The 26,927-nt window shown below is 47.2% G+C and overlaps 1 protein-coding gene across 4 annotated transcripts in view; it reads right to left on the minus strand.

Moving 5' to 3' along the window:
* Positions 1 to 26,927, minus strand: part of SLCO3A1 (solute carrier organic anion transporter family member 3A1) — a 390,549-nt gene that overhangs the window by 37,332 nt on the left and 326,290 nt on the right. For all 4 annotated transcript variants that reach the window (XM_061158630.1, XM_061158632.1, XM_061158631.1 and 1 more), the window contains exons 6-9: positions 26,100 to 26,298; positions 24,683 to 24,821; positions 10,778 to 10,953; positions 6,599 to 6,663 (exon numbers count right to left, since the gene is read on the minus strand). In XM_061158630.1, the coding sequence (XP_061014613.1) occupies positions 6,599 to 6,663; positions 10,778 to 10,953; positions 24,683 to 24,821; positions 26,100 to 26,298 (579 nt within the window). The remainder of the gene's footprint in view (positions 1 to 6,598; positions 6,664 to 10,777; positions 10,954 to 24,682; positions 24,822 to 26,099; positions 26,299 to 26,927) is intronic.

Below are 26,927 nucleotides of genomic sequence, written 5' to 3' on the forward strand. Positions count from 1 at the left end.
TTTCTGGCAGGCTGGGCCTACTTCTTCCAAAGCACTCATTCAACATGTTCATTTCTCCCACGTGCCTGTAGAAATTCAAGACTTCACAATGGGAGATCAACAAATGTTGGATGAACCACACAAGGAGCTTCTACAACCCACGTCTCCTGTATTAGCTCACCAATGACCCAAGACCCAAGGACAATCTGCTCAGGAATGACCCCTGCATACAGAAGTGCACCCTGAGGCTGACGGGACCCAATGATCTTTGCCCAGCTTGTTGCTCTGGAAAACCAAGAGCAGGCATTTGTGGAGGAGAGGTCATGGTAGTGAATCCAGTCGAATTTGGTGTAACATCTGCGGCATGCAACAGACCCCCCAGGAACAAGATCAGACCCTTGAGTGGATGTTATGTCCACACCCAGAGAGAAAAACAGTGACCAGGAGGACATTTGCATAAGGATGAAAAAGGGTGGATTTGATTACATCAGGCGTTCCACTTTGAGTAAGTCATTCGTTTACTCTGAACTTCCTGACCCTTTATCCAACTCTGTCCTCTTCCACTCAAATTCCACCACTGTCCTGGGTGACTTGAACTTCTCCATGGACATGAGCTCTCACTCAGGCCTTTCAACAACTCATTCTCAACGTCAAGGATGTTCCTTTCCTCTCTGGGTTTTGTCATTTCTCAGAAATGCTCCACCACCTCAATCTCGAAGTCAGACAACAAAGCTCTGGCTGCAGATTCCAACTCTTTTTTCATGAATTACTACATCCAGCTCCTACGTGCCCTTTCTCCCTTCTCCTAGCTTATCTCTTCCTTGTCCAGCTCAGGCACCATGGCCAGTCACATTAGCCCTACTGTGACCACCACTCTTAATTTCTTTGCTCCATACTCCTTCTCACCCACCATTGATATCACCAACCACATTACTGCTTTTACTCCAGGGCTCCCACAGACTATGTAGGAAGCTCTTGGTGCCAAGGTGACCTGACCCACCACAGGTCTCTGTCCTTTCTGACAACTCCTTTCTATCAGCATTTAAAACAACAAGGGAAGATAACCTGCATTCACTTCTGGGTCTTTCCCTCTTTCTTTACACTTCTCACAGCCAAGTATCTGCAAACAGCAGTCTCCCCAAGCTGCCCCCACTGCCTCAAGCTCTGACCCACCAATGGTGGTGCATCAAAGACCTGCACAGTCCAGTATGATAGCCACTGGCCACACGCAGCTACGTAAATGAAAATCATCAAAAATAAGGAGAAACCAGTTTACAGAAACCACATTCAAGTGCTCCACAGCCCCATGTGGCATAGACATGGAGCACTACCACCAATGCAGGAAGGTCTATCGGATGGTGTTGGTCTATGCCACTCCCAAAAACTTGCTCCTCATTCTGGTCCTCCTGCTTTAAGAAATAGTATCTCCCATGTACCACATGATCCAAACCTTTTACAAGGCGCTGTCACTGTGGATTCCTCCTTCTCAGATGCTTCAGTCTGTACACTTCCATCCAGGGACTAAGCCTTGACACTTGCTCCTCTATCCACATCTCGCCATCCTGGTAGACAGCATCCTCAGCATGGTTCTCCATCAGCTCCTCTGTTACACAAGTGGCTTAATATTCAGTTTCCACATTCTCTATGTGGCAGACAGTGGGCCTTTCTAAAAATGCACAATGGATCCTATCCCCATGTTAAAGTCCATCAACGACTTCATTTGACTTGGGGATAAAGGTCAATCTTGTCAACAGCACAGCAACTCTTTCTGATCGAGTCCTTGACAGCCATCGCCTCCAGCCACAAGGGCTTCCTGCAGCCCCCAAACATGCTTCAGCTTTTGTTCACTTCCAGGGTTTTCCTCCTTTAAGTCCCTCCGTCTAAAGCACTCTCTCCTTTTTGCTAGCAAGGTAACTCTTCTGCATTCTTCATTCTTCATGCTAATATCACATCCTTTCACCCACACTCCTGTTCCCAACCCCAGGCCAGGCGGCTCTCCCACACATCCATCCTACACCTCTACTGACTGCATCTCCAGTCTTATCACACTGAACTGTGATGTCCTCACCATCACCCATTACCCAAGCGGGGCCAAGCACAAAGCTTGACAATGTCTTGAAATCTGATTTCTCGGTTGGCCCTTCATTAACTGTAATGGTGGTTAATCTTATTGGGTGCTGCAGGAAATGGAATCGGGCCCAGTGCAAAGACTTCTCTGATAAGCCACTTTTAATTAAAAGATGAAACTGTGGCATATCCTTCTAGAGCTGTTTTCTAAACTCTGATGTGTGACCCAGTTGGACAATACAATCAATATAGTTGGTCATGACCCACTATTTCAAAAGAATGAAATAGAATAGAAAATATCAGAGCACATCACACATATTAAGGGTGAATATTTTTCATGAAATCTTTGCTTCAGTTGTATATATGCATATGTATGCACTGGGCCACAATATGAAGTTTATCTCTTGCTGTAGATTATAATCACGGAAGTTGAAAAATACTCGTTTAGATAATGTTTGAGCTTTAGAGCAACATACAGTGATCTTAATGGTGTCACATTACACGTGCTCTATAATTTTTCATTTCTGTCTTCAAGTGTCCTATAATTTTCATTAACTTTTCAAAAACAACTTGCAAATTTTTCTTATATTTTGTGTTATCAAAATTATTCTGAAGGTTATTTTTTACTATGTTGAATCCTCAGCATGTGTTTAGAGGCACAGAGACATCTGTAGTAACCCCATAAGTGGAGGGCTTTTTGATTCTCTGCTCAACTCCTAAAGGAATTCCCTAAGAGGAATGCTGGGCTCACTTACCTGGGTATGGTCCATGGAGCTCTGAGCACATTAGATGCTCAATAAATGTCAGTTTGTTGAGTGAATATGTATGTAGAATAATAGTAGTGAAAGTGAAAGTCACTCAGTCGTGTCCGACTCTTTGCGACCCCATGGACTATACAGCCCATGGAATTCTCCAGGCCAGAATCCTGGAGTGGGTAGCCATTTCCTTCTTTGGGATCTTCCCAACCCAGGGATCAAATCCAGGTTTCCCCACTGCAGGTGGATTCTTTACCAGCTGAGCCACCGGGGAAGCCTGCATGTGGAATGGTTTCACCATTTTCAGAAATAAGGGTCTCCAACCTGCTACCTGATATTACACATTCATCTGTCCATCCACCAAACCGGGGTGGAATGGGGGGCATCACCACACATGCATTTTCTATCCTCCCAATGATGAGAGAAAAAACCCCACCATAATTAGTACCCTGTGTAGTTAGCTCTAAAAGCCAATACGAGTTCTAGGAAGGCCTAAAATGTTTTAGTTTGAATTACAGTTGAACTCGTTTGCACTGGGTATTATCATACCTAGAGCATTTCTATTTTCCATGAACCAGAAATAAGACAAAGACATTGTTTAAGGTTCTCCATGTATGTCTCCTTTGGAGAAATGTCTGTTTAGTTCTTTGGCCCATTTTTTGATTGGGTCATTTATTTTTCTGGAATTGAGCTGCAGGAGTTGCTTGTATATTTTTGAGATTAATCCTTTGTCTGTTTCTTCATTTGCTATTATTTTCTCCCAATCTGAGGGCTGTCTTTTCACCTTACTTATAGTTTCCTTTGTAGTGCAAAAACTTTTAAGTTTCATTAGGTCCCATTTGTTTAGTTTTGCTTTTATTTCCAATATTCTGGGAGGTGGGTCATAGAGGATCTTGCTGTGATTTATGTTGGAGAGTGTTTTGCCTATGTTCTCCTCTAGGAGTTTTATAGTTTCTGGTCTTACATTTAGATCTTTAATCCATTTTGAGTTTATTTTTGTGTATGGTGTTAGAAAGTGTTCTAGTTTCATTCTTTTACAAGTGGTTGACCAGTTTTCCCAGCACCACTTGTTAAAGAGGTTGTCTTTTTTCCATTGTATATCCTTGCCTCCTTTGTCAAAGATAAGGTGTCCATAGGTTCGTGGATTTATCTCTGGGCTTTCTATTCTGTTCCATTGATCTATATTTCTGTCTTTGTGCCAGTACCATACTGTCTTGATGACTGTGGCTTTGTAGTACAGATGGCTAACAAACACGTGAAAAGATGCTCAACATCACTCATTATTAGAGAAATGCAAATCAAAACCACAATGAGGTACCACTACACGCCAGTCAGGATGGCTGCTATCCAAAAGTCTACAAGCAATAAATGTTGGAGAGGGTGTGGAGAAAAGGGAACCCTCTTACACTGTTGGTGGGAATGCAAACTAGTACAGCCGCTATGGAAAACAGTGTGGAGATTTCTTAAAAAACTGGAAATAGAACTGCCATATGACCCAGCAATCCCACTTCTGGGCATACACACTGAGGAAACCAGATCTGAAAGAGACACGTGCACCCCAATGTTCATCACAGCACTGTTTGTAATAGCCAGGACATGGAAGCAACCTAGATGCCCATCAGCAGATGAATGGATAAGGAAGCTGTGGTACATATACACCATGGAATATTACTCAGCCATTAAAAAGAATTCATTTGAACCAGTCCTAATGAGATGGATGAAACTGGAGCCCCTTATACAGAGTGAAGTAAGCCAGAAAGATAAAGAACATTACAGCATACTAACACATATATATGGAATTTAGAAAGATGGTAACGATAACCCTATATGCAAAATAGAAAAAGAGACACAGAAATACAGAACAGACTTTTGAACTCTGTGGGAGAATGTGAGGGTGGGATATTTCAAAAGAACAGCATGTATACTATCTATGGTGAAACAGATCACCAGCCCAGGTGGGATGCATGAGACAAGTGCTCGGGCCTGGTGCACTGGGAAGACCCAGAGGAATCAGGTGGAGAGGGAGGTGGGAGGGGGGATCGGGATGGGGAAGACGTGTAAATCCATGGCTGATTCATATCAATGTATGACAAAACCCACTGAAATGTTGTGAAGTAATTAGCCTCCAACTAACAAAAAAAAAAAAAAAGATTCTCCATGTATACCAACGATGTGGACTGCCAGTGATTAAGAAGATTCCCAGGTCTTGTCATGGACATGGCAAAAGAGATCACAACCTTGATTGGAAGTTACTTGCTACAGGCAGAGATAGGGCAGATGTCAAGTATTTTCCATTCCCCAGGGAGGACCTTATCTTATTAATGGATTTAAGGGTGAATATTTTTCTTTCACATAGCAATTATATAGAATGTAATCTCATTATGAAAGTAATAAACATATATATTTATCATTCAAATTTTAAAAATGAATTTAGAAAATATCATTTATAGCCTCAATATTCAATTATAATAGCTGATACCATTTTCTTATCTCGCTTTCCTGTATTTTCCCATATATATATCCCTGATAGCTCAGTTGGTAAAGAATCTGCCTATGATTCAGGAGACCTGGGTTCGATCCCTGGGTTGGGAAGATCCCCTGGAGAAGGTAAAGGCTACCCAATCTAGTATTCTGGCCTGGAGAATTCCATGGACTGTATAGTCCATGGGATCGCAAACAGCTGGACACGAGTGAGCAAATTTCACTTTCATATATACTTTAAAAACATTTGCATATACAATATAGACCTCATTTTCCCCCTCCACTTATCAAGTACCCTTTTAAGGTTTATCAGTATTTTTCTTTCCAGTTTAAAGGAGTACATAAATTGTACTGAAATTAGAACCCATAATGGATTTAATTCCCTGCTGATGGATGTTTGAATTGTAGACAATTTTTCACTTTTATGAATATTTTTATACACATTTCTATAGTTAGTCTTTGTGCTCACTCAGGTTATATACTATTTGGGATGAGAAATTTTTACTCTGAAGGTATAGGCCATGGTTGTCTTCCTTTCCATTTTTATCACTTAATGTCCATTAAGGAAGACCACAGCTTTATTATTCAAGAAGAAGAAATGTCATCCTATCTTGATTTTGGCCTTGACAAAGGGAGTTCATAAAGCAGCCGTGTGGTCCACAGGGAGAAGGTTTATCTGATTGGCTTTTCCAGCTTCTCCTCAGCTGGTCCCAGGACTCCAGGAGAACCATGGGCTATTCCCATCTTAGAAAATGGCAGGTTAGATGTAGTTCCTTCTTTCCATACCAAACCATGGAATATAGGCACTATAGCATGAAGGTCATATTTGCCCTATCCTAGAAACCCAAGGTAAATAAACTAAATCAGTTTGGACAAATTTAAAGGATGCAAAGTTTCCATTTGGGAAGCATTATGAAAATACCTCTCTCCCCCAGCAGGCAGCCCCATAAATGAAGCATTTCACAAGCTGCTCATGGGTTGCTTAATGAGGATGCCAAATAATATCATCACATTCTTTTTGGTTCCTCGCTTTTCCTCCTTGTGCCAATGAAAATTCAGGGTGGCCTGAAGGCACAGTTAATATCAACAAAAACCCTGTGATATCCAGGGAGTGTGCAAGTTTAGGTCTAAACCCGGAACAACATTTAACAGACTTTTCTCTTGTTCACCAAAATTAAACTTCATAAGAAAAAAGACAACTCAAGAGATGATTCCAGTGATATGTACTCACCTGGTCATGATTCCACTGATATATGTAACTCACCTGGTTATAAGCATCTGATTCACTATTGAGGGAATAAAGAAAGAATACGTACCCAACAAACGGAGGAGGAGAAAAAGAACTCCCAGGGCGTAGGATTTGAGTTCAGGGCTGACTGTCCTACATGCAAAGAGATGAAGAGGAAAAAAGAAAAGATTCTTATCGCTTCACTTTAATTAACAGACCTCAGAGTCATCCGCTGCTGTCCATCAGAGCCCTTCCTTAGAAAATTATTAATGGTTTTGTTCTTTTGCTTTTTTCACCTTCCCTGCTGAAAGTCTGAAAAATCACTGCAACTGCAGGGACAAGATAAGTTTAGGAATTTGGCAGTGTTTTTTTATTAACTAAAACTAGTCATTTGAAGGATGGAATGCAAATTTGTTCCCAAAGTCTTCATTTAAAGGCATTTTGCACTTGCCGGCACAGGGAAACATCTTAAGTCAGTGGGTACATGTATCAGAGGAAATATCAGTGGGGAAGGCAGTTCCCCTTATGCTACACAGATAGGCTAGAACCATAAACACATTTGTCATTCTGGCATCACTTTGCGAAATCAACCAGACTAGCATGGGTTGGTTGCCTAGATGGACCACTTGTGAAACAGTCCATTCATCTATATCCAGCTTTGGTACCTTTTAAACTGGAAAGGTACCTTTATTTGGCCTTCCCAGGTGGCTCAGTGGGAAAGAATCTGCCTGCAGGAGATGTGGGTTCGATCTCTGGGTCAGGAAGGCCCGCCCCCCCCCCCCCCCCCCCGCCAGGAGGAGGAAATGGCAACCCGTCCCAGTATTCCTGCCTGGAGAATCCCATGGACAGAGGAACCTGGTGGGCCACAGTCCACGGGGTCACAAAGAGTTGGACACGACCGAGTGACTAACACCCACACAGCTTTATACAGTCACATGCCTTTGTTCTGAACTGACTCAGCGTCCCTGGCTTTGGTTTACCCACAGCAGCCCCTGAGCACAATCTTTTCACACATTTTTCTAGAATATTCTCACACTGTCTGGTTTAAGAGTGACAGCAGAGGGGGTTTGGGAATGATGACTGATTCCAGGCAGGGAGGCCGTCACAGCTCGTCACAGACCTCCTCTGTTAGGCCTCCTGCTCTTGAAACCAGTACTGACTCAATGCTGGTCTTCTCTCCTTGAGGCCAAGGACTGTGTGTGTCTCATTCATCATCAGTGTGGTGTGTGACACACAGCATATGCTGAGTAAAAAAACAGAAACAAACCAGGAATCAAGAGGCCGGGGACTTTCCTAGTGGTTTGGTGGTAAGAACCTTCCAATGCAGAAGTCGCAGGATCGACCCCTGGTCGGGGAACTAAGATCCCACAGGCCATGGAGCGACCAAGCCTGAGCACTCTGGAGCCCGAGCACCACAGCTAGAGGGTCTGTACGCCACAACGAAAGGTCCCTCATGACACCACCAAGACGTGATGCAGCCGAATACATATTGAAAGCAAAGCCCAGTGCTGGCCCCCGCGTGACTTGTTAAATAGCCGGTATCCTCACACCGGTGCCTGTCCTGAGCACTGCTGTTGGCAAGTACGCTTCTGTTTGGAGTGACAGTGGAAGTGGGCCCACTGCCCTGGGATGGGACAAGGGCTGGTGCCCATAATCCGGGCTGTGGCTCCGACCGTCTGTGCCCTTGTGTCTGCCTCGAACATCTGTGACGGCGCACTGGAGTGGATGGCAACAGAAGACGCTATTACTCTGGACTCCTCGAAAAGCAAGTGGGCACATACCTCCAGCTGGCCCCAGCAGCATGGAGCTATGAGGTGCACAAGGCCCGACCTAGGTCATTTAGGCCATCTGTTGCTGGTCCACTGAAAAGGAGTCACAGATTTCCTGAAAATCTCCAAGAGCTATTTATCAAGCTGAGACTTGGACATGATTCAGGTTCCAGCTGACTTTCTGGGTTTGGTCTGCAGCCACAACTGCTGGGCTGGGTTTTTGCAGCAGAGTCAAGGGCAGAGACAAAAAGGGGACTGCTCATTGCTAAAGGCTGTGAAGGTCATTTTTCTTGCTTTTTGGTGCCTTTTGTGTGTCAACGGGTACAACACAACTTCATGGGAATTCCTAGTAACAAAAATAAGGCAGCCACCCCAAACCCATGCCTGAGATCTGATGGGTTTTGTCCAGTGCATATTATATATAATCATCCTCCACATATAATTTAAATTCAATAGTTCATTTCATAAACACTTCTCACATTCTTAAGAATTTTCATTATTCCACTGAGCTGTGGGACTATAATTTAACTCACTATTCCAATTCAGATTTTTCGGCTATTATAGTCAACACTGTAATAAAAATCTGTCTGCATTGAGCTTTTCTTCTCACAGAGTATTTTCTTAACATAGTGGCAAGGCACAGGGTTACCCCACAAAAAAAAAAAAAAACAGAAACCTGAACGTTTTTATGGCTCTTGAACTCATATTTGCCACCTTGCTTTTATGAAAGGATTAATACGTTTCTCAACGCCACCAGAAATATGTGACTTTACCTGTTTTGTTAGAGCCTTGCTTACAAAACTGGGGGAAAAAAAAAAAAAAAATACTGAAAAAAAAAAAAAAAAAAGAAAGAAAAACAACATAGAAAAAAAAAAAAAAAACTGGGAGTGAATTTTTAAACATTTTTTCCAAATTTAACAAGTATAAAATGGCAATTTGCTATTGCACCATTAATGCTTCTGCACATTGAAAAAGCTTTGCTAATGACTTTATAACATAAGTACTTTGTATAAATCCTTTTCCTTGTGAATTATAACCAAGATCAGGAAATGCAGTAGACACACAAAGGCTAGATAAAGCAGCTGATGTTACATCCCAGGGCTTCCCTGGTGACTCAGCGGTAAAGAATCTGCCTGCCAGTGCAGGAGATATGGGTTCAGTCCCTTGGTCAGGAAGATCTCCCAGAGAAGGAAATGGCAACCTACTCTGGGATTCCTGCCTGGGAAATCCCATGGACAGAGGAGCCTGATGTGCTACAGTCCCTGGGGTCACAAGAGTTGAACACCTAGCGACTTAAACAACAACAAAATGTACATTTGTACAGGCTGTATCCAAGCATTTCATTCCTACTTTTATCTCCAGCCCTTGGGATTGAATTGGTTTGTTTAGATAACTGCATCCTGGTAAGATGGATCTGTGCTTGGCACCACTTCCTCTGTTAAAGATGGTCGCCAGACATGAAGCCTGCCTCTTCTGGGTTCCTCACACAAATCTAGATAACTTTGCAACTGTGTAAGTTACTCAGAAAATTACCCAATAATTCACCTTTGAGACACCTCACCCACCCCCCCCAGGATAGTTCTTGAGAGATGGGAAAACAGAGATTATTGGGTGACTCTCTCCAACCATCCGTCTGTTCAAAAGCAGTCACAACTTGCTTCCATGAGCCACTCAGCACTGCATCACACCTTGTCAATGACCCGTTTATATCTTTACAGAGTTTGCACACACATGGTCTCAGCAGGACCCAGCCCACTGCAGGAGGCAGGCAGGACCATTGACATCACCTCCAGTTCCAGATTCAGAAACCACTGAGCCCAAGGTCATACTACAAATCAGTGCCCCGAGACAGGAGCCAGACACAGGGACTCGGCTATTCCCATGCCAGTTTCATTTCACTCCAACAGTGTTGCTCTTTGCAAATGTCAATAAGAGACCGCAGTACCTTTCAAGATTACCTGCAGAGTCTGTTTCTGGTAGGACATGAAAGTGCAGTGTTTTTTCTTGGGCTGCTCTTTCTACTTTTGCAGTGAAAGTTGAAAGTGTTAGTCACTCAGTCATGTCTGAGTCTTTGCAACCCCATAGACTGTAGCCCTCCAGGCTCCTCTGTCCATGGGGATTCTCCAGGCAAGAATACTGGAGTGGGTGGCCATTTGCTTCTCCAGGGGCTCTTCCCAACCCAGGGATTGAATCCAGGTCTCCTGGATTGCAAGCAGATTCTTTCCTGTCTGAGCCACCAGGGGAGCATTCAGAAACCACTGAGCCCAAGGTCATACTACAAATCAGTGCCCTGAGACAGGAGCCAGACACAGGGACTGTGCGAGGTTTTTGCTACGAGGTTTCCATCACACATAACTGATTCCCACCAGCCTAGGGAAGCTGGCTTGCAAGACTCATACAGTCCCCAGAGTTCTGATTTCTGGGAGAACTGCGAACACACAGCAGGGAGGGAGGCGGCGCGGGGCGGCTGGTTCTCCGGTCCCTGGGGCTATGCTTACCTGATGAGGATGATGACCGAAGGCGTCTGAGCCATGGCCCCGATCATGCTACAGACACACATCACACACAGGAAGGTGAGGAAGGCCTCTTGACACCCAGGACTGGGGCATTTTCCAGGAATCACGGTTGCATTCTCAGGCGGGATGGTCATGAGGCATGCACAGCCAGTGAGATTCTGCAAGGGAAGCAGTCAGCCCTGTTAACTGGGGCTATCTCCCCTCTCCAGATCTAAAGCCATCTATCAGCTGCTCTGTCACAGCCTGATTATGCATTCTGGAGCATTTCAATAATTAGGCCTGAATCAACGAGTTGGCTTTTTTGAAGGAGGCTGCAAAACACATGCAAAATAAAGGAATATTTATGGGGAGGAGAGCTGATTTCCCTGTCTCCTGTGTATTTCATTTCTATGCCCCAGAATTCCTTGATAAGCCCACACCGTAGACAAACGTGTTGCCCCCCCCGATATGATTAGAGAGGAAATCGTGCTTCCACAATGTGATAAAACACTGCCAAATTAACAATGTAATCACTTGCCAATTTGTCCTCTCTTTTGTGCAGTTATAATTACACTGAAGTGTATTAAAGGAAGTAAATCAGGTAACTTGCATATGGTTGCTGGTTCGTTGCCCACTATGGCACCTGGAACAAAGGATGTGCACTGTCATGCGTGAAGTTGCTGGGCTCATGGGGCCGTGAGAGGGGGCTGGCTAACGGGAGGCTTCTTGGAAGGCTGAGAAAGCAAAGAGGGTGCAGAGATGGCAGGGAGCTTAGAGCGGATCGTGGGGAGCGAGCTGGAGACCAGCGAGATACATTTATTAATATATGATCAGAGAGGAGAAAGCCAAGCGGCTGCATTCCATTTGATCTTCGAGTGGATTCTTGCCCAGCTGCCCCGGCTCCCCAGCACGGTCCTGGCTCACGCTCCAGAGGAATTTCTGATGGCGAAGGGAGGAGCAAGGGCGCGGGGAGAGGCAGCGCCAGCCAGCAGCCAAGCCAATTAAGGTTTGATAATAATAGTGCAGAGGTCTTTAATGAATACAAAATGAAAACAATCATAAATGATTCACTGCTTTTCTTTCTGGGGCTGCTTGGCTCTCAGAGCACACGCCGAGGTAAATCCTCCTGAGGGTCAAACAAATCCTCTTTGGTTTTTATGTGCCCCCTCCTCAGCCCGTATCCCATCCTTGTCCCTCTCCTCCTCCCTCTCCTTTTCTTTCCCCGCTGGACTTAGCAGATTGGGGTTTTTCTTATTTCATCAAGTGACGTGGGATGTTTTCAGGGGTGTTCAGTGGCTGCTCCCTCCATCCTGCACGACTGTGCCCCCACAAGAAGCTTTTACTCCTGGGAAGTAGGGGCAGACACAGGGTGGGGCTGGACCCCTCTTTCTAAGCCATCTGCCCACAGCAGGTGCTTTTGTATAAATGGTCCCATTACAGCACCCAGGGGCATCTCCCGTTGTTCTGTGAAAGGTGCTGAAGCTCAGCCCCTCTGTCTCTTTGCATACATCTCTGCCCAGAGAAATCACAGATCTTCTTCAAAACTGAACGCTGACATTTCATTTGGCTGCAAGGCCTCCCCAGTCGGCCCCATCTGAGCTGGCACTTCCCTCCACGGGGACACACTCCTCACCCCATGGCAGAGACCCCTGCTACCCTTCTGGAGGAGACCTTAAGCTCCTGGGATAAGAATGTGTCATTTCTGTGATCTATCAAGCACTGTCTTATAGCACAGGGCTGAGACGCAGCAGAGGAAACTCAGCAGGTGGTTTTAGGATGTGAATGGGAACAGATCTTCCTCTACTTTTATCAAGAAACAGGGCTTCTCCCTGAAAGAGCCAATTCATTGAAAGAGTCCCTTATGCTGGGAAAGATTGAGGGCAGGAGGAGGAGGAGGAGGTGACAGAGGATGAGATGGTTGGATGGCATCACCAACTCAATGGACATGAGTTTGAGCAAACTCTGGGAGATACAGAAGGACAGGGATGCTTTGCATGCTACAGTCCATGGGGTTGCAAAGAGTTGGACATGATTTAGTGACTGAACAACAAACAAGGGCTTCTCCCCAACTCAAATTGAAAATGCCACTTGTCTCCCATCTGAGGAGAGGAAACTGATCCTTCCTCTTCCCACACCCTGAATGCTGAAGCTAAACATTTCCGGCTGTTCATGGTCACTACCTCCATGCTCTTGACTCACTCCAGCTGGCTTAGGTTCCTACATGCAGCGATCAGATTAGCTAAGCTCACCAGTGACCTCCACAGTTGACCCGTCCATCCACTTTTGTCTCCCTGGGGCCCCTTGAGTGTGTGCCTGCAACCCACTGCCTTCGTGGCTTCCACGGCTCACTCTCTGGCTTCCTTCTTCCCTTTTGCATTTTCCTTGCTGGCACCTGCCCCATCTCCTACTTGAATATGCCGGAGTTCCCTGGGGCTCTGGCCCAGGCTCTCTTCCCTTCTCGCCCTGCACTTTTCCCTAGATTGTGTTACATCCATGTGCTTTCTGATGGAGCTTCCCAGGTGGTGCTAGTGATAAAGAACCTGTCTGCCAGTGCAGAAGATGTAAGAGACATGGGTTCGATCCCTGGGTCTGGAAGATCCCCTGGAGGAGGGCACGGCAACCCACTCCAGTATTCTTGCCTGGAAAATCCCATGGACAGAGGAGCCTGGAGGGCGACAGTCCATGGGGTCACGTGGAGCTGGACACGACCGAGTGACTCAGCATGCATGCACATGCTTTCTGATGACTCTGGTAAACTTCATCTCTAACTCACACCCATCCCAGACCCATCCGGGATGCCCCTTCCTAAGCCTCTGAATGTGCTGAGACATCAACACCAGCTCCAGGATGAGCGCCCTGCACAGGATTCTGCGCTGGCATCTTGGCATGACTCTACCGTCCAGGGCGGGGATCCATCTCCTTAGGATTCCCTTCCCTGCATGGATGAGAGCTGGACCAGAGGAAACACAGGAGAGATTTGTAAGTGAGGCAGGGGCTATTACTCTCAGATGGTCAGACATGGGGACAGACAAACACAGAGGTGCCTAGAAGGAGCCGGTTGGCCCTACCATCCCTGTGCACCCACCTTCTTTTCTGACCACCCTGCTGACAACAGAGGCCCTGTGCCCACCTTTACTGACCTGGATGCAGTCTTGCTGATGTCCCTGAGTGCCCCCTTCATCTCACTGAGCAGCCCGCTGAGCACAGCTTCTGGGGAATTTCCCATAAGCCTCAACCTGCCCATCTGAGCTGATACTTCTGGGGGTGTGGTGACTTTTCTCCAGTCCTTCATCTCACTTCTTCCGGATCCCAATTCCCCAACTCCACCATGCTCACATAAGATCTATTTCCTACACTAAACCCTCTACTTCCAAAAGACTTGTGGGTGCTGTTTTCCTGACCAAACCCTGACAGATATATACACTCCCAGCCCCCATCTCCTTTTCCTCCACATCTCTTACCTCAGAAATGACAAACTCTACAGTAAATTCTCGATGGTAAATTCTCAACCTCCCCCGTACTCCTATGTCAAACTCTCCTTGTGACCATGAGGCTAATAAGGACAGAGACCACTGTGGTTTTGATTCCTGACTTATCCTTAGCTCCAGAGGACAGTACTGAATGAATGAATGAATGAATGAATGAATGAACCCTCAAGGTCTGTTCATTTTACCATATCCTAAACGACCAGACCACCTGACCTGCCTCTTGAGAAACCTGTATGCAGGTCAGGAGGCAACAGTTAGAACTGGACATGGAACAACAGACTGGTTCCAAATAGGAAAGGAGTACATCAAGGCTGTATATTGTCACCCTGCTTATTTAACTTATATGCAGAGTACATCATGAGAGACACTGGGCTGGATGAAGCACAAGCTGGAACAAGATTTCTGGGAGAAATATCAATAACCTCAGATATGCAGGTGACACCACCCTTATGGCAGAAAGTGAAGAACTAAAGAGCCTCTTGATGAAGGTGAAAGAGGAGAGTGAAAAAGTTGGCTTAAAGCTCAACATTCAGAAAACTAAGATCATGGCATCTGGTCCCGTCACTTCATGGCAAATAGATGGGGAAACAGTGGAAACAGTGGCTGACTTTATTTTTCTGGACTCCAAAACTACTGCAGATGGTGACTGCAGCCATGAAATTAAAAGATGCTTACTCCTTGGAAGGAAAGTTATGACCAACCTAGACAGCATATTAAAAAGTAGAGACATTACTTTGTCAACAAAGGTCTGTCTAGTCAAGGCTATGGTTTTTCCAGTGGTCATGTATGGATGTGAGAGTTGGACTATAAAGAAAGCTGAGCACCAAAGAATTGATGCTTTTGAACTGTGGTTTTGGAGAAGACTCTTGAGAATCCCTTGGACTACAAGGAGATCCAACCAGTCCATCGTAAAGGAGATCAGTCCTGGGTGTTCATTGGAAGGACTGATGCTGAAGCTGAAACTCCAATACTTCAGTCACCTGATGCGAAGAGCTGACTCATTTGAAAAGACCCTGATGCTGGGGAAGACTGAGGGCAGGAGGAGAAGGGGATGGCAGAGGATGAGATGGCTGGCTGGCGTCACCGACTCAATGGACATGAGTTTGAGTAAACTCTGGGAGTTGGTGATGGACAGTGAGGCCTGGTGTGTTGCAGTTCATGGGGTTGCAAAGAGTCGGACATGGCTGAGAGACTGAACTGAACTGAAATGACTAAACAACAAAGACTCAATATCTCTCAAACCCTGCCCTAGTTCAAACCACCCCCGTCCCTCTCTCTTTGATCTCTCCTATAGCCTATGAGGAAAAAGATTTGGGGCTGCAGTCCTGAGAACCATGTGGACTCAGAGAGTGCTCAGGTATGAACAGGAAACAGGCCCAGCCATGAGGGGCTGGCTTAGAACTCAGACCTTGGGAACTGAGTTCTGACTCTCATAGCCTTTAGGACTGTGATATGATCAGTACCCTTTGAATGAATTGTGTGAGCTCTGGTTTAACGAGTACTTTGTAATTGGAACCTACACCCAGTCTTAGATTTCTGCTCTGTACCTAGGCTATGGCTGAACTATATTCCCTTTACCATAAGAGGAAACTGCCTGGACCTCCTCTGCTCTGAGATGTGAAAATCCCCTTCTGAAGAGGGTCTTCCCTAGATCGGGCCTGTGGTCATGGCCCTACTGGAATGGTACAGAAATGAGATGCCCTTATCTCAGTGATTACACAGTCCATATGGTCCAGGTGAGGCGAACGTGTCCAGGAAGGCACAATCCTGTGAATGGTGTGAGTGAAGGGCGGGATGTGCAGCCAAGGCAAGGGGCCAGCTGAGAGCACAGAGCCAGGGAGAATGGGGCAAGAGTGGACCCGGGGCAGGCCGGGGCACCTGGGAAGAAACCAGGCGCTTGTTGGGCTAGGAGACGGGAGAACGGGTCCATGCCCAGGGACGATACTGGCTTGCCCTGATGCCAAGAAGAGAAGTTGGAAATGGATGTGCATGCATGCTCAGTTGCTTCATTCACGTCCGACTCTTTGCGACTCTATGGACGGTGGCCCACCAGGCTCCTCTGTCCATAGGATTCTCCAGGCAAGAAAACTAGAGTGGCTTGCCATGCCCTGCTCCAGGGGATCTTCCCAACCCAGGGATCAAACCCATGTCTCCTGCATTGCAGGTGGATTCTATACCCACTGGCCACCTCGGATGCCCCCTGAAAATGGATGGGTCCCTTTCCAAAGCACCTAGGCAACTCTGTACTCATTTATTCAGATTAAACCTATTTGAGAGGAGCTGTGAAAGAGGCTGGGGAGGAGGTAAGCGCTAGTGATCTGAGCAGGAACTTGGATGGGTTTCTCTCTTGGTCACAAGAATCAATTCGACAGGATGAACAGAAAACGCGGGTGGTCCTGAGGCCTAGGGTACATGCTGGAACATTGCTAGGGCCCTGCCCACAGAGAATCTAAGGGTAAATGCTAAGCTTAAGTCCTATGCCAAAGGATGCAAAAGGCCCTTTATTTGGGCCCAGGTGATACAAGAGACTGCAGACCAATCTGGCTGTTGTGCTAAAGCAGCTGTTTGCTTTTGGGGAGAAACTTCCCTCCTGATGTCCCAGTGTGGTGCAAATACTTATCCCAGGGTGCATAACTGGAAGAGAGGGCTTTCCACCACTGGGGCTTCACCCTATGCTCCCAAGTGAGAAGGGAGGAACAGGACAGGCCTTTGCTGATGTTAACCGGGCACATAGGTTAACTGAGACCTGCTAAAGGCCCAACCGGTAGGAAGTCTGAAAACATAGAGAGACCCTGGGCATCACTGACTCAGTGGACATGAGTTTGAGCAAACTCTGGGAGACAGTGAAGGACTGGGAAGCCTGGCGTGCTGCAGTCCATGGGGTCGCAAACAGTCGGACGTGCCTGAGCAACTGAACAACGGCAACCTGGGTATGAGGGAAGCAGATACTTGATGGTGGGGATCTGATTCTCACCCTGTGTGTATACAACAGTCCAGAATGCAGACGGACCTTGGCAACTGCCTGCAGATGATCATGTCCTGGATAACTATGAAGAAAGTGCACTAGGCTCCGGAGAGGGGTTTACCATCCCTGACCTGGCAAATGTCCAGTTTTCCATCCTCATGGCAAAGGAACGTCTTCCCAGGCTGCCGTTCTCTGGGGAGAAGTGATGTGAGAGCCGGAGTCTCTGCCTGGTACTGTGCATGGGGTGGCAGGACCGGGCTTTCCTGCCCTGAGAGATCTCGTTGATAATTAGATGGCCGCACTGCTCACAGAGGAACTGGCCTGACCAGACTTGGAAACAGTGGTGACCTGGCGGAGAGGGTGGGACTAGCTCAGAAATTCTACAAGAATTTATCCTGCAGGCAGGCTTGCCCAGGCACAGAATGATGGAAGTCCAATTCCAGTCACCACAGTGCCTGCAGGAACTAAAGTTTTGCATCTACCTGAACGCCCATCAATAGGAGTTGGTTAGATACACTCCAATAGGCTCACGCAATGGAAGATTATGCAGCTGTAAAAAAGGCATCAGCGTGTTCCTTCCTTACTAACATGAGAAAACGCCACGATAAATTATTAACAACAAAAAACCCCACAAGTAACAAGCTATAGTATAAAATAGATAACCAACAACGACCTGCTGTTCAGCATAGGGAACTAAATATATGGACACTTTCTCTGTGTACTTGTTCTGTACACTTTACTGAAAATAAACACACTATAAATCAACTATACTTCAATTAAAAATAAACAAATAAGCTATTGAGAAAGTAGCATTGACACATATACATTACTGTGTGTAAAATAGCTAGCTAGTGAGAACCTGCTTCATAGCACAGGAAGCCCAGCTAGATGCTCTGTGATGACTGGAGGGGTGGGGTGGGGGTGGGAGGGAGGGGATATATGTGTACATAAAACCGATTCGTGCTATTGTGCAGCAGAAACGAATATAACACTGTAAAGCAATTATCCTCCGATTAAAATGGCAAAAGTGATGACAAAAAATAAACAAACAAGCTACAGAGTAATACCTTGTGTGTGCATTAAAACCCAGGAGCATATACAAGAAACTAATAATAGTAATTACCTATTGGGCAGAGTCGTGAAGTGAACAGTGGGTGAACAGGAGAGAGAAACGGAAAGGAGGAGTTCCCACTCCCTCCTTTTTATACTTCTTGGTTCTTGAACCACACAAATGTACCAGCTATTTACAAAAATCTAAAAACTCCAGAAGAAGAAATCAACAAAAGAAGAAGAGCACAGTCACTGAAAATTCTACTCTTGTTCTACATCCAGCCATTAATTTAAATTGAGAAATGTTTCTATTCACATGCAATGATGGGGATAAATAATTACAATAAAGCTGGAGACCATAAAAATAGAAAAATGACTCTCTCGAAGCTAGGATTCATTTTCCCATTGATGGAGGAAATCATTAGCATGCTATTTTGACAGCTCATATTATACGTACAAAATATTCCTCAGTAGTGTTTCTGAAGTATCTGGCAAATAAAGTTGTTTTTGTTTGGGCTTTTTCCCTCTGTATTCAATACTGAGGGATCAATTCTACTAACTGCACAAGTAAAACTAATCTCTAGGTTGAAAATGACATTTCTAAGGGGACAGACAAGGGGGTGATGATGTTCTTTGTATTTCGAGCCTGTGAAAACTTGAATGTTTCTTTCTCAACATCCTGAAATACTGATTTTGGTTTTCTTTCTGAAATGTGTTCAGTTACCAGGATGAAAGGGCTTCACTGGTGGCTCAGTGGTAAAGAATCCACTTGCCGACACAGGAGACGTAGGTTCGATCCCTGGGTTGGGAAGATCGCCTGGAGGAGGGCATGGCGACCCACTCTAGCATTCTTGCCTGGGGAACCCCATGGACAGAGGAGCCTGGCGGGCTACAGTCCATGGAGTCGCAAAGAGTTGAACAGGACTTAGCGACTAAACAACAACAATCAGGAAGAAATGGCAATCTCTATGAAAGGTAGGACCTGAGTCCTGCAGTTCAGAAAGGGGTTAGCCAGGGAGGGCTGACCCTCGCAGTGTCCTGCCCTGCTTCTGCCGATGCCCGAGATGGCAGAGGCCTGAGACGGGACAATAGCTGGGACGTCTTCCTTTGAATGGTAACACACCCCCAACGTGTCCTAGACTTTCACGGGATCTTTTTATGATTCAGCGAAGTTCCTCAGACCTTCTCCTATCATTTATTACTGTCTTTCTGCAGCTTAGAATCTCTTCACCTCACTGGTCCAACTTCAGCCGGTATTTCCAGGCAAAGATCTCAGAGCCTGTCACAAAGAGCATCACCGGCAACCCATGTGCCTCTGGGCACAGGGGAAATTGAAATGCCACAAGAAGAAACGCACTCGCTTGTTCCCTGGCAGGGTCACTGGCTGAAGGACAACGGCCAGGGAGGAAAAAGTCTGCGATGAAAGTGAAACCTCCGTCCGCCCTTCGCCCCGGTAACCTGCATCCCGTCAGAGCTTTAGTGGTCTCCTGCCGAGGGGCGGGGAAAGGGTTGCACTTTGGGGAGCACCAGGCTCACCGTCTGCTCCGGCATCCCGAGGAGGAGGCGTGGGCAGAGCTGGGGGTGGGGGGAGGATGGAGCTGCAGCTCAGAGGCATACCAGGCCCCTCCCTCTAGATTCTCCTCTTTCCTGACTCCGAACCAAAGCTTTGCCCATGTCACCAGGTTCAAGCCTCCCCGCCAACCTGGGCTCACACTCACGCCATACTCAGGTGCCCTCCCATCCTATCCACCAGGCAAATGCCCACGCATTCTCTGTGGATGAAGGCCAGCCCTGAGACCCACTGTCCTGAACAAGGAGCCCCCTGCATGCATCCAAAATGGGGTAGCCACATCCCCTCCCTGCCATAGCACCCACTCGAGCTCTGTTTAAACTGGTGCGTGATAAATCCCTGTGGCCTGGATGGGGGCACAGATGAGCCATCTATCCTCAGCCCCCCACAGGCTGCTGTGCTGGACTTGTACTGACTTTGAACATTCCGCTGGTGGCTGACAGAAGCCTTTTTTTCTAAGTCAATTATTCAGTACATCAGAAGGATACAACTTCCAGCACTCAGTCAGCAGCTCCCAACATGCTTTCTGTTGGAATAATTACTTCTGGGAGTGAAAGGGACAGAAACAATCTGGACAATATATTCCTGCCAAAGGAAGCTTAGAAAATTAAGTTGCCATCTTTTCCGTCACCCCTCCTGGGCACGTGCAATGAGAATTAGAAATTGTATATTAAATGCAATTCTGGAAACTTTCAAAGCTATCACTCAAGGAGAAATGAGATCAGACAACAAAAAACAAAACCTCAAACCAGGGCAGGAAGGAAAGTCTGATATCAGGAAACCGCTAACCCGAACCAGATCTTCTAACAATCAGAGTGATTTCGTTGGTGATTTATTCACGTCTAATCGAGTTAGGAGGAATTTTCACAAGTCTGGATGGAAGCTGTCAAGTGGGGAGAGACGAGCACAGATGAGGTGTTCGGTATTGAAATCTGCACTGGCCAGCCTACCCGCTTTCCGGGTGTGGTATTACCACCTGAGTCTCCCTGGGGTGTGCTGAGGTGGGCACAGTCTCCAGCCAGGCATGCAGGAAGCCCGGATCCTTTATCCAGAGCCATGGCTAACACTGGGAATGCAAGGGTCCACAGCAGAACCTCATCTCTGGATGCGGGCACCTAGTGATGGGCAAGTGATGGAGATGCAGGTGAACACGGACCTTCCGGTCTGGTGGAGGGGGACCACCCTGCTGGGAGAGCAGGAGCTGAGGCCTCTGCGGGGGGCGGGGGGCCGGTGCAGCCCTGGAAGCGGTGAGGAGGTGCAAGGAGGCTTCTCAGCTGCGAATAAGGATATGTTAAGGATTGTCAAGGGCATAGGGGAAGACCTGCCCTGATAAACAGCATGGACAGAGGACCAGAGGTAAAAGAGAGCTGGGTATGCAGGGGGCACCCCAAGAAGCCTGACTGTGTCAGTGGTTCTTCAAGAGGGGGGTGGAGTGGGGAGGCTGAGGGTGGAGAGGCAGCAGGGTCAGATCGTGAAGGCACGGTGGCCCGACTGTGGGGCGTCCACAAGGAGAGCTCCTTTCAGCTGGCGGAAAAGGCAGGCAGACTCAAGAGAGAAGTCAGAGGGTCAGGGAAAGACCTGAGACTGCTGTCCAGCAGACCCTGCGTTCGATGCCGGTGCCAGCACGTTCTGTGTGACCTTGGGCTAGGGATTCCTCTGTAATTATGGGACAAGGATAACACCTCCTTCCAAGGTTGTTGCGAGGATGAGTGAGATAATATACGTGGAGCTGGGGGTATAGGTGACAGAATGGCTGTGCACACAGTGGAAGAGGACTCTAGCGGATGCAGGTGGGAAAAATACAAAAGGGCGAAAGAGGGATGAAGAAACCTCTAGTTTGTGGAAGAGTTTCCGGAGGGAGCTTGCAGACAAGAAGGGGAGAAGAAGAGGAAGTAAACATCCCAGGAATATGATCCCCCCTTTTGGCATTTTCTCAGAATACTTGAAAGTATTTTGAAATTGCTTTTTGCTCACTTTTGGTTGATGGCCTGAGATTCCTCTGACCTGGGGCCATGAGTGATCCGTGAAAGGCCCTGTCACCTGGCCCACACAGGCTCTCAGAGGAGCTTGCTGGTGTTGCAGGTTTCATGGTTGCAGTTATTTTTAGGGCTAGACTGTCACAGAGGCCCCTTTCCAGGGTACGCATAGCTCTGTGACCCTAAAGCCCTCGTCCACCCACTGGAAGACAAGGCATCCAGAGACCTGTCTCTGTGGGGAGAGTGTGAATCCCACTCCAACCCCAGGACTTTCTCAATCTCTGCCTTGTAATTGCAGGGGGGTATCACCTCTCTGCATCACCTGCACCCCAGCAGACAATATGAGGCCTCTGATACTGTGAAGAAGAGGCAGGTGTCTGGGGAATAAACCACACGTCCAGAGGGAATCGGAGATGCTTGCCCTCTGTTGATAATTGCATTCCACAGCTTGTTGCTTCAGCAGCTAGAAGCAAACCTGGGCCTGATTAAGCTCTTATTCAATAAGCCTCTCGTCCAGGGAAGAACAGGAGACACACAGTTTTCAGACTGTTTTTTTGGTCCGAGAACACTCTGGAATAGACTGCTTTGGTCTCAGGACACTAGCCTATACTGAGTCAATGTCATTCTCAGCAACAGCAGAGTAACCAAACTTGATTTATAATACAGCTTTGCTCTTAGATATTAAAGTGTTAATGAAATTGTTGTCATGAAAAAGAATAGCTTGTACTTTTATTTTAACCATTCTCAAGGTCCCATCTCTTTTTAAAAATTCATTTCCACCCACTTAAGGAAACTGTCTGATTATCTACTTAAAAAAAAAAAAATCAGTCCTTGCCCCCCCCCCCACCCTCCCACCCCCGCCTGAGGGTGATTTATTTTCTCTATAGAAAAATGTTAATAACTAGCCAAAAATCTAGTGGTAAATGGAAAGGAAAAATGAGGTCTTTGGAAATGAAAACAAATAATTCAGTTTTCTTCCTTAAAGAAATGGCTGCACCCAAAAGACACACAATAAGTAAAGCGGAAAAACAAATGATGTCAACTCTAAGTTCCTTGAAAGCAGCCACTCAAGCCTTCTTGTCTTTCTTTCCATCTCTGCATCTCCAGACATTTACAGAGCACTTGTGGGCGCCAGGTCCCACTTAGGAAACTCACAGGTCAGGGCAGATGACAAACCCTTTTAACAGATTGCTGCAGCGAAACGAGAAAAGTGTCTCCAGGAGAGACAGGTAGCAAGACTGCAGAGGCAAGAATCTCAAAGATAAAGCAGGGCAGGGATGGTTTCACAGAGGAGGGGGCATTTGAGTAGGGTATTGACAGGTGAGTAGGAGTTATCAGACTGGAGGAAGAAGTAGGAAAAGACACATGTTGTGTGGGGAAAGCGGAATACCCAACCTGAAAGGAAGCACAGCTGAAGAGCATGGGAGGGGACAGACACGTGCTGAAGACAGAAACCCAGCTCAGTGCCTAGACCTTATATTCTAAGGGATATAGGACCCTTTGCAGAAAGGGTCCTATGCAGTGTTACTGAGGAACTGAACAATGGGCAGTCCAGTGGATAGGACTCTGTGCTCTCACTGCTGGGCCTGGGCTCAGACCCTAGTCTGGGAACCAAGATCCTGCCAGCCATGTGGCATGGCTGAAAACAAAACAAAACAGTGGAATTCATTCTAGAATGCAAGGATGGTCCAATATTAGGAAATATATGTATACATCATGCTATGGACAGCAAGGAGATCAAACCAGTCAATCCTGGAGATCAAACAATCAACACTGAATATTGATGAACACTGACCACCTGATGCAAAGAGCCAACTCATTGGAAATGACCCTGATGCTGGGAAAGATTGAAGGCAGGAGGAGAAGGGGACGACAGAGGATGAGATGGTTGGGTGGCATCATTGACACAATGGACGTGATCCGAACAAAATCTGGGAGACAGTGAAGGACAGGGAAAACTGGCATGCTGCAGGGCATGGGGTTGAAAAAGTCAGGCATGCCTGAGCGACTGAACAACAATATGCAATTTTACAGCAATCATTCTGGCTGCAACGGAGAAGACAGACCAGCAGGGGCCCATCCTGAGTTGTAAGGCCAGGGAGGCAACGACTACACTGGTCCAAGTGAGAGATGAGGGGCCTGCAGCAGGGCAGTGCGGAGTGGACGCAGAAGGGCAGGTACAGGTGGGATCAGCAGGACTAGGTGACCAGTCCCGCAGTCTCAGGTTTTCATGCAGAGAATGTGGAAAGTTGCATGCAGGTTGAGAGTCAACTGTATAATTCATGTTGAGAAGGAAAAACCCAGAAACAAATACAAGAACAAAAAAGCAAACCAAAAGAAATGATAGTGGCAAGATGGAAAAAGGTGGGAGGCACCTAGCTGAGAAGATAAAGGCAAAGGGAACTGAGTAGAGAAGATGCTGAATTAGCATTGCCTAGTCTCAGGTATGAAACAGGTCTTCCCTGATAAATGGTTCTAACCTTTCTTTACATACTTCTGTTGATGGGGAGCTCATTACCTGTGGAGTCATCCTACTCCTAGCTTTGAACCATAACCTTTTCCTCTGGCTCCATACAGCTTCCTTTGAAGTTTTACTCTCTGTTAAAATTGCTCAGTGACACTTTTTGGAAACCTATCTGATTTAGCATGAAGCAGCTGGATGGCCTGACAGGCCTCCCATCTTTCTCGTGGAGAATTCTCCACCAGAGCAGGGCAGAGGCTGAGACAATTCACAGTGCAGGGACACAGACTACAGGACACGGGAGGTTGCCTACTTTTGCCCCCGACCTGGGGTTTTACGCTACTCTGCCTGTCTGTGTCCCCCAGCCCCATCGCATCCCATCAGAAAATCACTAGTACCGTGCTGTTGCAGCCAGCAAAGCAGGCGGACAGGTAGGTGATGCCGTCTGCCCCGCACACTGGAGTGAAGGAGTCGGTTTGGCATTCACAGTTTTTATTGCAGGATGAGTAGGGGTCCAGGGCTGAGCCAGGCATTGAGCTGGAAAAGAGAGGACAGGTGGCATCCATCAGAGAAAGGTCAGCTTCTTCTGGATCCCCATTGACAGCCCCCTGCCCTCTGGGGTCATAGTGGCCACTGCAGCCATGGTACAGGGAAGGAAGGGCGCTGGTGTTTGGACTGTGCAGGGATATACAGAAGATGCCTTGGCCAGTGTGCTTCCATCCTGTCTGTCTGACCTCGCAGGGTGGCAGACAAGCCCAGCTCTGTCTGACTTAATGTCAGGAGAAAGCTGTGTGGCCTGCTCGGAGGAGTAGGCTGGTGTGGAGAGGAACTGGGATCCTGCGGGCCAACCATGCTGCAGCCCTGATGCTCCAGACTGGACTCCCAGGTAGATGCAGAGGCTCATGTAGAAAAAGGAACAGCCACTGGTACTGGATATATCAGGACTCTCCACAATGCCCTCTAAGGACAAGTCTGATCCAACTTCAGTTCAAAGTCTTGGGATAATAGATAGGAAATAAGATGTCCTGTAAGAGCAAAACTCCTTCCTTTCTTCCCTCCCTTCTCTCCTCCTCCCCCACCCCACACTTATCAACACCCACCATGGGTCGGGCCCTGCGATTACTATGTGAGTCTAATGATAGCTTCTGATTGTTGAAGGAATTATTGAAGTCTCTTCTATTTTATGGACTTCCCTGGTGACTCAGACTGTAAAGAATACACCCGCAATGCAGGAGACCTGGGTTCAACTCCTACGTTTGGGAAGATCTCCTGGAGAAGGAAATGGCAACCCATTCCAGCATTCTTGCCTGGAGAATCCCATGGACAGAAAAGCCTGGCAGGCTACAGCCCATGGGGTTGCAAAGAGTCGGACACAACTGAGCTACTAACACACACACTTCTGTCTTCTATTATAAGCTGAATTTTAAAATAAAACCTATTTTTAATTTTCTATCTTCACTTCATTCCTAAAATCAAATGCCAAAAATAGGCACTTGAGTCCTCTGGAGAGTGAGTGTCTGCCTGTCTCCCCAGTGCTCCCCTGGCCGTTCTGGGAGACAGCCTTTAAGTGGAATTCTGTCCTCTCCACCCAGAAGGTTCACGTATATCCTTCAACCCTGGGCGGAAGATGCAGGGGCATCATCAACTTCCGGGTCAGGGTCACTAGGGACAAAGCTGGCTCCATTAACCTACTCCAGAGAGAGGGTCTTGGCATCCCTGGGCGGGCAGGGGACGGTGGGGCGGGTGTGTGTGCGTGTGTGCGTGTGTGTGTGTGTGTGTGTGTGTGTGTGTGTGTGAGACCTTTCTGAGACTTACGAGTTTCCATAGGGAACAGTAACCCCAGCCACGGGGCCCGTGTCACAGCCCAGGAAGAGGAAGGAGACGTAGCAAGCGGTGGACACCAGGTTGACGAGCATGGCCATCCGAATGGCCCCGAGGGCAGACAGGCTGAGTTTCTTCACCAGGAGACCGCCCAGGAAGATGCCCAGACAGGCACATGGGATCGCAGTCATCCCTGGAGCAGAGCAGAGGGGCGGGAACCATTAGCCGGGGGAGCAGGGCCAGTCAATGCAGACACTGGGCACCATCCCCGAGGCCGAGCCTTGCGTGAACAGAATCCCCCGTGACAATACCGTGGTGCCACTTCTTCCCCTGTATCCCGAAGTCTCTGCTAACAGCCTCATTTCTACCCTCAAGGAGCCCATGGATAACTGGGGGGACACAGACATGTAAAAACTCACAGTGATGAGGCGTGTAAGTCATACACCTCTCATGCTAAGCGGGGAACCCTCACGGGAAACAGCCCCAGCTGCTGTGAGAAGAACCGACAGACAGGGCAGATGGGCTGAGAAACACGCATGCGTGTTAGCAATGTGTCCTCTGTTTCCCAGGCGGTGCGGGAAGGGGGCTCAAGATCATTTGGGGATTTTCTCCTCTTCAGGCAAAGAAGGGTCTGGAGGTTGTTTAAACAGGCCCCAGAACTCACCAACCTAGAGAGAGACAGTGTTTTAACCAGCCCGCAACCTCTCAGGAAGTAGCATTGATCAAATCAATACATTTTGTAGCTCCTGGTGAGTAACTGGCATACATTTTTATCCCCCACCCCCAACACCTTCTTATAAACAGAGCTATCTGCAAGGCAGC

The sequence above is a fragment of the Dama dama genome, chromosome 13 (assembly GCF_033118175.1).
Source record: "Dama dama isolate Ldn47 chromosome 13, ASM3311817v1, whole genome shotgun sequence".
NCBI classification, from domain to species: domain Eukaryota; kingdom Metazoa; phylum Chordata; class Mammalia; order Artiodactyla; family Cervidae; genus Dama; species Dama dama.